Source organism: Mus caroli, chromosome 4 (genome assembly GCF_900094665.2).
Source record: "Mus caroli chromosome 4, CAROLI_EIJ_v1.1, whole genome shotgun sequence".
NCBI classification, from domain to species: domain Eukaryota; kingdom Metazoa; phylum Chordata; class Mammalia; order Rodentia; family Muridae; genus Mus; species Mus caroli.
This window is the reverse complement of record NC_034573.1, coordinates 125979661-125989733: the sequence shown is the minus strand read 5'-3', so window position 1 is coordinate 125989733 and position 10073 is coordinate 125979661. Positions and strand designations below refer to the sequence as shown.

At 43.6% G+C, this 10073-nt stretch overlaps 1 protein-coding gene across 1 annotated transcript in view; it reads right to left on the bottom strand.

The window, feature by feature from the left end:
• The window catches only part of Hnrnpr (heterogeneous nuclear ribonucleoprotein R), a 31229-nt gene extending 23292 nt beyond the window's left edge, over positions 1-7937 (bottom strand). Inside the window, exons 1-4 of the mRNA XM_021160507.2 lie at positions 7858-7937; positions 4688-4856; positions 2469-2587; positions 1738-1845 (exon numbers count right to left, since the gene is read on the bottom strand). Coding sequence (XP_021016166.1) covers positions 1738-1845; positions 2469-2587; positions 4688-4844 — 384 coding nt within the window. The 5' untranslated portion in view covers positions 4845-4856; positions 7858-7937. The remainder of the gene's footprint in view (positions 1-1737; positions 1846-2468; positions 2588-4687; positions 4857-7857) is intronic.
• Positions 7938-10073: the final 2136 nt, after the last annotated feature.

Sequence of the window (10073 nt, the reverse complement as noted above, 5' to 3'; positions counted from 1 at the left end):
AAAAAAAAAAAGTTTACTGCAGAGGACACAAGTTTAGTTCACAGCACACATGTGAAATGTCTCATTATTAACTGTCTGTAACTCCAGGTCCAGGGGGTCCAATACCCTCTTCTGGCCTCCATGGACACAGTAGTCCTGCATACAAACCCACACTCAGACACACACATATACATATAATGAAAAACAACAGTAAACTGTTTAAAAGTGGGTAGCTGGAGAGATGGCTCTGAACTAAAGTGCACCTGCTGCTCTTGCAGACCTTCGGAGTTTGGTTCCCAGTACACATATGGCAGCCCACAACTGCCCTTAACTACTCCATTTGTCTGCTTCACATTCTTACCAAGCCACAAACTCAACACAACTGGAACAGCTCACAGGACAGACTCTAAATTTGGCAATTTCCAAGTAAATACACTCTGATTTCAAAACATGAATCAGGGCTGGTGAGATGGCTCAGTGGATAAGAGCACCCGACTGCTCTTCCGAAGGTCCAGAGTTCAAATCCCAGCAACCACATGGTGGCTCACAACCATCCTTAACGAGATCTGATTCCCTCTTCTGGAGTGTCTGAAGACAGCTACAGTGTACTTACATATAATAAATAAATAAATCTTTAAAAAAAAACAAAAAAACATGAATCATTATTTGATTCCACCTCACTAACACTAACACCAGTTAACAGAGGTCACAGAAACAATGTTCTTGCCCTCAAAAAGCTTGCACTATAGATAACATTGGTATGAAATTTCATATGAAAGGTCTATAGGATATTTTTTGTTGGCAAACAAAATATGCACTCTACCAAGAAAGAGAAGGGCTCTGCATGTTAGGTTGCAAAGAGCAGCAGCAGACTCATGTTTGTTGCAGTTAGTTAACCCTGGGATTCCACAGGGAAGAAGGCCTTGAACCTTCCATTTTTCTACCAGGGGAAGAGGGTTAGTCAGCCAATCAGGGTTGATACACAGCAGTTTGGCATTTGTTTAAGAATGGGGCTAGATCAGTTTATAAACAGATGGGAATGGAGGAGAAAAGTATAAAGGTACTTCACGAAGTTAGTAATACCCAAGCCTGAGTCACCTGGGCAAACAACTCTAAAACTCAATGCCATTCCAATTAAATCTGTGAGGACAGCTTAGGATGGAGCGCTTGATTAGCATGTGTAAAGCCCTGGATTAGGTCCCCACCACTGCAACCTTGACAATACCCCTTTAACAAGGTCTTTTAGGAAAAGCGTTTTTGACTTTCAAAGCAATTTATCTAAGTTAATAATAATAATAATGACTGGGGAAGGTAGCTACTTTACATATGAATTCATCTAATCTTCACAACTTAAGGAGGTAGGCAAAACCAAAACCATTTATAAAGTCAAAAAAGGTCAAAGCCAGTTTATAAATACACTGAAGTCAGAGAAAATTCAAAAGGAGGAAAGCAGTTAGAATACCACAGCTCTTCCCTAAGGCCTTTCACTTCAGCACTCAGTAGGCTGAGGCAGGATCACCTTGTTGGGAACCAGTCTGGGCTATGAGTTTGAGCTACATAATGGGACACTGTACCAAACAAAAAAAAAATTTAAAAAAATAAATAAATATATATATATGTGTGTGTGTGTGTGTACACGTGTATATATATAAAGAGTGCTTATAAAGTAATAATAAACGTGCCCATCCCTCTTTGTCAGAAGACTGAGGATCAAGGAAGGTCTGAACTAGACATTCCCATATACTGGGACTCCTTTACCTTGATTTTTGCTTCATCGGGCCCTTTCGTGGACTCTTGTACCTTGCTGCCTTGTTTCTCTCTTTGCCTGTAGGTCTTCATAACTCCACATAAAAATGCACTTTTGTTCTAAAAGATGCAAGCAATTCAAAAGGAAGAATTACCAGGAATCTCTGAAGGGTCAAATACACAATAAATTTAAATTTAAATGATAGCATTTCAAGACCAACATTTTAACAAAAATATTCATTCCATTCATTCAACAAATACTTTGACATGCCTGAGGCTGGAGCAAACATTAAGTCAGTGCCTCAGGGAGCTTGCCTTCTAAACTGGAAAAAAACAAAGCAAAAAAAAACACAAAAGGGGGGGTGGGGGGAGCTCACTTCCATTTGTTAATCTTTACCTGAATCTGGACTACCTTTCCAAAATGGCTAAATGTATTTCTCATACAAAGATAGCCCAATAGCCCCCCTTTATTGTAGACAATTTAAACATATAAAACTGTAATAGTAACAATAAAATCCAATCATGACTAAGTTCGTAAAGTAACTCACTGTGTTAAAGGTGAGGGAAGAGCTTTGCTTTGTGCCCATGCTTCTGAAACTCTGACACAGACGATCTTTTTTTAATCTTAAATTTTTCCAAAGGAGAGATAGTCACAAACAAAACAGACCACTTCCCCACAGGGAACCAGTTGCAGATCACTGCTCGGAAGGACGGAAGGACGCGTTTGCTAGTACTGACCTTACCTGAACATGAGATAAGTCACTTTCTTTGAACTGCTGCAGAACAGACAGAGCTCCTTCTTCATTAAATTCCCTGAGAGCATCAATTGCTCTTTCATCAAGATCGACATAAGCTACCAATCCTAAAAATTAAATTGAAAAGGGTTAACATTATTGTAATAAAAGAGGTAAGCTAAACTATCTAGTAAGGTCTAGTAGCATTGTTATATTCAATACAATCTCTGACAAACTACATTTTCACTTAATTATATGCATATACATAGCTAAACAAATAAGATATAGAAAGGTCAAATACAAAAATCAAAAATAATATATCAACTATAAACGTGAATTTTAACTTAAAAAAAAATGTAGTGGAAAGATCCCTAAAATGTGTCTAACTCCCCCAAACAGCAGTAAGTAAGCTTGTACTACAGATGAACCATTCATTTAGGTAATTCTGGTTTATATTAGAGTGGTAACAATACACTATCTTCCTCAAGGATAAACATTCAAATTACAGGTTGTTATACTTATTTATGAAAACCAATTGTACTTCTTTCACTCCAAAGAGTATCAAAAGTTTCCCTCCTTAGTACCAAATATAAATTAAAATGTGTTGTTTATCCAAGCATCGAGTTTGCTGCAGTCAGAATGTGGAAAGGCATCTTAAATTCTACAAATGCAAGTGCAGCTTGCTAAATCAATTCTGAAAGCTGTATTTTAAGTCAATCTTTTGCTTTTCTGAAGTAACAAGCTGAGATTTAAAAGATGCTGTGGCATTCACAAGACTGTCAATAATGACAATCTCCTTCAAAGAATTTTAAATAAATTATGCAGAAACCATATATGCTGCATACTATATATAGTCTACTTAACTACTCACAGAACATCTACTATGTTTAAAATAACTCTTAATATATAAGGAACCTTTTCAGAATTGGTCCAATGTAAAATAGAAATACCTGACAGATTAACAGTCCCCTCCCCAAGTCCATATGAACCAACAGCAAAAGTGATTCTTTTTTGGTAAAGTCAAAAAGAACTTTATTTCATACAGTAAGTAAATTGAAAATAAATTAATGCCACTTGCAAAGTTATTGTTTAAAATGTTGCCATTTCATGTTTTACAAGCTCAGAATGAGCATGGCTAAGCGACTGGCGTTTCCTCACTTGAATAGTTCATTCCACCACCCAAAGCCACAACTCAGGACCATCTTCAATCCAATCCTTCACCCACATCATTGGCCTCTTAGTAACAAAGCACTATACAGGGAGGTCTCTAAGCAGATCACTGCTAGTTCTCTAGGGCAGAAATGTCACAGTTCCTGAGGACTGGCTTTCAAACGGGACCATCACCCAGGAGTCATTTTTATAAGCCATTTTAGTGTCTAAAATTAAATCTCAGCTGCAAGATTTAAAATATTTTAAGAAAAAAAAAAGCACAGCTATGTCTACTAAATTTAAAACATATTTCTAAAAGAAACAATTCAGTTCTCTCTCCTGATCTGGATAGGCACACAAACACAGAGGAAGAAAGTTTCCATCTATGGCCCCAAAGGAGGACACATTTATTTACGAACACCATTCCCTAAGGGTAAATATTTCTCTCCCTCTTTAAAACTCCAAACCACCTACAACCAACCATATTAAGATGTTCAAATTTGCTTAAGCACTTAACCATGGGACTTACACATTAAGAAAAAAACAAAAACAAAAAACAGCTGTTGCAAGCCAAACACTTCCAAATTACCCGAGAGATGTGAATTTCTGTCTATTAGAAACTAGACAGGCCACAAACTCTCACGGAGTATGACATATATTATCTTTTCAGACAATACAGTCTAACTATTCCTCTTATTATGCCACCTAATCAGACCTACGCTGACTTAACAATCACTTTTAAAAAGCTAAAAGTAGAAAAGTAAAAGCAAAATGATGACTGATTTAGGTTAGGGGGAAATGTAAAATTCGGTATGCTGAAACATACATTTTAATTGGTAGTAAATCTAAGACAAATTGATGTTCTGTTCTGAAACAACTAAGTCTGCATATTCAACACTAAGGCTTCAAAATAATGAAATAGGAATAAAGTCAAACCCAATATGCCCTCAATGAAGGGAAAGTATTGGCTCTACACAAATCACAAACAGTAAGCATTATTTATCCTTAAAATCTATAAAATTCAACGTGGTTTGCCCTCACTTTCATAACCAGTCAGAAACAAGAAATGCATATTATACCTGTCTGAAATATTTCATCAAGTCTTTCTGCCACCTTCTGTGGGAGGCCTGCCTCTATCAGTGTCTTGTAGTGTTCTGTGTGAGTTACACTGGAAGTATCCATTGGTTCTTCCTCTTCTTTTAACTGTACCGCATTACCATTCACCTGATTAGCCATTTTATTATGCTGCTGGAAAAAATTCAGGAGCTATATTACAATAAGCCAGAAATAACTAGTTTGTAGGACAATTCATGATTTACCTCAACTAATTTGTACACATGCTGCTAATAACTATCCAGAATATTTTATGCCTTTTGTGAGCATCTGATCTATATTTTCAGTAATAATCTTGTAAAACTATAGAAAATGTACATGGAAGTATCGGATCCTTAAGCAACTTCATGTACTCTAGGGTAGAAGAACTTGAATTTACGGCAGGTACAATTGCTGAGTAACAGAAGCAGCCGTTGTGTTCTGGGGAGCAGATCAACAAACCACCAGGAAATCCTAAAGGCCCCTCAGCTTACAGAGTTCTAAAATTTGACTTAAAACAGAATGAACACCCACACATCACTCAATCAAGGTTTAAGAACTTTCCATTTTCCTTAGCTCGGCTTCAGAAACAACATAGGTATGAAATAAATCCATGTTGTATCTAGGTCAACGAGCTGGTGGCTTGGGTTCTCTCCACCTCACTTAAAAACACAACTTTCACATTAATTTTGTTCTAAGATGAATTTGCTATTCCCATTCACAGATTTAAAAGAAAAAATGACCAACTTTAAAAGCTAAGCCATTGTTTACAGTCTACATAAAAATAATTGAGCTCTAGTTGAGGTTGCTTCTTGTTTAAAAAAAAAACAAACAGGAGTATGAGTGGAATTTTTCTTGTCAGTGAAAGAAAGTTGCAAAAAATACTGAATAAACAACTTCCAAAAAAAACTTCACAAAAACTATCTAACCGGCCTAAACTTTGTCAGGTTTCTCAGATTAACCTACCAAAATCATTTTGTATGTTCAGCCTGTATATAATGCTGAAATGGACCAATTCCCTGAAGAGAGAGTAAACCACAAAAGCATACAAGGCCAGTCTACGCTACCTCAAAGTCAGGGAATTTAAGTGTGTGTGTGAGATTCCATGTGATGAAGAGAATGGGTGGCTCAAGAGACATCACAGCACAGACAGAGATAAAGGCATGATGAAGCTGGGTCTCAAGAAAATGCCTACTGTCCCTAAAGAAACACAAGATAGAAACCACAAGTCACCCTCAAGCACTATAGCCTAAGATAGCCAATCCATTCCTGATCAGTCATCAAACACTGTGCAAATGCTGTTTCCTGACACAAAAGAAGCCTTCATTTGAACACCCACTGATGTCTAGTTGAAGTTAATGAGAGGAGAAAGAGGAAGGCAGTAGGAGAAGCCGAGTGTGAAGGGTGTTACTCTGAGAATGACCTGACAGCAGTATGACTTCTCATCACAAAGCTCTCCCTAGCCCTCTAATGCCTACAGAGACGCGACTGTACTTAAAGATGTATCTCAAGGCAAGCCTCAAATTCTGATGAACTAGCAAAAAATAGAAACATCCAAAACTGGCACAAGAAACTACTAGCATGTAAGATGTAAGATGAACCTTTTTACTGATTAAAACAACCTAGTCCTATAAAGCAGCATTCTAAAATCCAAAATCTTTCTGTGGACATACATTTGTGCTTTCCCATTCCTCCCCCCACAAACACTATAAGAAGATCACCACAACTCAAAAGTTCTATAACAAGACCTTCAGAGCACTGCACCTATGAATACTATGTATGTTACAGGAGAGGAAATTAACTGAGAAGTTCGATGAACATCTGTTAAGGTGGAGTGTTTTTGAAAAGTATGCGTGAAGCAAAATGACAAGTTATGTATTAAGCACAAGACATTTATGACTACCATTGATATTAAAACTTTTAAAATGTTCAGATTTTGTCAACTTTAACCTAAAAAAAAAAAATGGTAAAATAGACTCTAGGGAATAAATCCTTCGGACCAACAGGGGGGATTCAACAACAATGCCACACAGCCAAACCATATTTCTGGATGCAGCAAATATTCTAACGTGACTAGAACCCTTTGACACAAACATTTTTGCAAAAAAAGAAAATTACAAAATAAAGTCATTTCAATAAGATTTATAAAGGACCGCTGGGAGACTTGGGAAGTCAGTACTAGCTTCTCCCTGACTTGTGTCGAACATCTTTAAGCAAAATGTTGAGAGACGGGCTTTTAAAAGAACCAACGAAAGCTAACGGTTATCTCACAGCTCGGGAGTGTCAAGCCTTTAATCACTACGACTGACTCCTGACACATTCTGCTTTTAAAGGGCAAGGGGGGAAAAAAATCCCCAAACAGGTAACGAGAAAGGACTGAACCTTTCAAGAACCCCTGGGCTTTCGTCTTAAAATTCTGGCCACATGGCTACTACCGTGTAAGAAAAAGAAGCGCTTTTCCAATCTGGAGCGCCTATAACATTCTCAGAATTACCTAGCTCAGGCGCCGCTCGAAACCAAGTGTCACGGCCTCTTAGTAGTCATTTTTTCCTTCAAATCCCGGCTCGAAGCATGCAGGTTGGGGATCGGGCGGGAGGCACCCCCCATACCTCGGCCCCTCGGCTCCGACTCCCCGGAAAAGTTTGCTCCCGGCTCAGGTAACCCTGGGACTTGCACCCCGCCCTCGGCTCACCCCACCCCCTCGGGCGCGACCCGGTTATCAACACATCCCACGGGCCGCCCGGCGAGAGGCGGGCCAGGCCTGACCGCAGGCCTCGGGGGCAAGCACCGGGGTCAGGGGGAAACGCCTGAAACCCTTCGCCCGGACCGGGGCCGCGGACAGCGGCGGGCGGAGGCGGGAAAAAGCACCGCGAGACCGGCAGGCCGCACGGAGGACAGCGGACCGAGGGACCGGGGCACCGGAGGGGCTGAGAAGGATGAGCGACAGAGAGAGGAGGAGGCGCCGCGGCGGGACTCAGGCCCGCGGCTGCGCGGCCGGCCGGAGCAGAAGCCGCCCCCGGCCCATCCCCACCCCCACCCTGGGGCCTCGGAGCAAAGACCCAAACTGCAGGCCAGGGCGCCGAGCCTGGACCCGGCCGAGTCCGGTCAGACCGGGACTCCCGGCCCCTCCCCCCCCACGGGCCAGCGCGAGACTCACCAGGGCAGAGCGGGGGGCTGGCGGCCTGGCCCGTGAGAAGCAGCGCGAGGCGCTTTGAAAACGACAAGAAATGGCGCGCGCGCCACCCCCTCCCCCCCTCGCATGGACCGAGACGCGATCCCGGCAGCACGCGGGGTTTCCCGGAACTGCTTCCAGGGACTCCGTGCGGCCGACCAATCGGCCCACGAGGCCGTGTGACGGGCAGCTCGACGGGCCAATAAGAGAGAGGGGAAAGCGGCCCGCACGTCGGGGACTCCGAGGGCCAATCGGTGTGGCCGTCGGGCTGAGCCAATGAGGGGTCTCAGCGCCACTGGCTGCGGCGCCTCCAGGGCGGGGGCATGCACACAAAGGGGTCTGTTGGTGGGAGCCCCTGGTAGTGGCGAGGCTGCGGGGCAGTGGGCCTTGCGTGGCCGAAGCTCCTCCCTCTTCGTCTACCACGGTTAAGAGGTTGAAAAATCTAGGCCTCCCGCCGCGTGGCCACCTCCGGAGCCCCGCCCCCTCGGGTCCCGGCGGCCACGCTCCGCAATGGCGTTGCTACCCCGCGCGGGAGTCCCTTATCTCCAATCCTCCCTCCCGCCGTGCTGGCGGGCCGCAGAGCGTTAGGTCCCGAGCACACCCCATTCGCCACACTCTGGGCTCCATCAATAGATCATCTGGGCTCTAGTCAAAACACAACTTCAGGGTGACTCGACTCGTGTCGCTGGAGATTTCTCTGTAGAAAAGCATCCCTTAGAATGACTGGAGAAACTGCCTGTTTCCCTCCTTGGCTCTTCTCCACACAGAATAACGTGGATCTGACTCAAGACTGATGTTAACAGAAAGCAGGGACCCTTCGGAGTTTGGAGACTAGAGTAGGTAAGGCCACCGGATCAACGACTGAAAGCCAGGCAAGCGGGCAAAGGGTTCGTTTCCAAGAAACCTCTCTCACCTGTCACTCCGGTCCCAACACCACCTCAGTGAAGAAGGTCAAGGGATCTTGTCCCAAACATATCTGGAGATCATGTTTCTCAAATCCTATAAACCAAAGTTTATTGTTAGTCTACCCATGCGTTTTTGAACGGAGATGTGCAAAAGTGCACTTGATACGAACTTGATGGCCAATGTAGTAGTGTTGGGAGGTGGGGCCCGTAGTGGGAGGTGTTTCAGGCACTAGGACTCCACCCTCAAAGCATTAAAGCCGACTGATAGGCCTCCAGGCTGTGAGTTTGATGCCTGACTCTGAATCTTCTCTGCATCTTTTGCGCTTCCAGCGTAGGATGACGCGGTGAGACGGCCCTTATCCCCTCGTGCTCTCAATGTTGGACTTCCCTGCTTACAGAACTGTAAAATGTAAAGCCTGTCCTAGGGGCTGGAGAGACGGCTCAAATTCAAGTTTAAAATCCTGACTGTGGCCCGGCGTGGTGGCGCACGCCTTTAATCCCAGCACTCGGGAGGCAGAGGCAGGCGGATTTCTGAGTTCGAGGCCAACCTGGTCTACAGAGTGAGTTCAGGACAGCCAGGGCTATACAGAGAAACCCTGTCTCGAAAAAAAAAAAAAAAAAAAAAAATCCTGACTGTGGCCAGCCTGGTCTACAGAGTAAGTTCCAGAGCAGCCAGGGCTACACAGAGAAACCCTGTCTCGAAACCCGCCCCCCCCCCAAAAAAAAACCTGACTGTGAATCTCCATCCACTTGAGTAAAAAACCTGGCGCGACCGCATGCACCTGTAAACTCCAGTGCTGATGTAGACTACAACCGGAGAATTGCTGTAGCTTGCTGCCAGCTTGCTGCCAGTTTAGCTCCAGGCTCAATGAGAGACCCTGTCCCAAGAGAGCAGGGCACTCACTTTCCTCCTCTGACCTTCGTCTGCACCTCTGTCTTTCCTCCTCTGACTCTTCGTCTGCACCTTCGTCTGCACCTCTGACTTCGTCTGCACCTCGTCTGCAAACACAACATCATCTTCTGTATAAATTATCCCACTGCAGGTGTTGTATCCTAGCAATACTAACAAGGCCATAAGTGTCCAATACCAAGCCAATATTATGGGATGTAAAACACAGATCTCCCAGGAGCTGAGGCTACATACAGCTCAGTGTTAGAGCACGTTCATCCATACAAAGAGCCCTGAGTTCAGGCTCTAACTTGTGGGGTGGGGGTGGGGTTCTGGTGGCTGGAGAGACCCAGGTTCAATCCCAGAGCCAATATGGTAGTTCACAAATGTCTGATACTCCAGTTCCA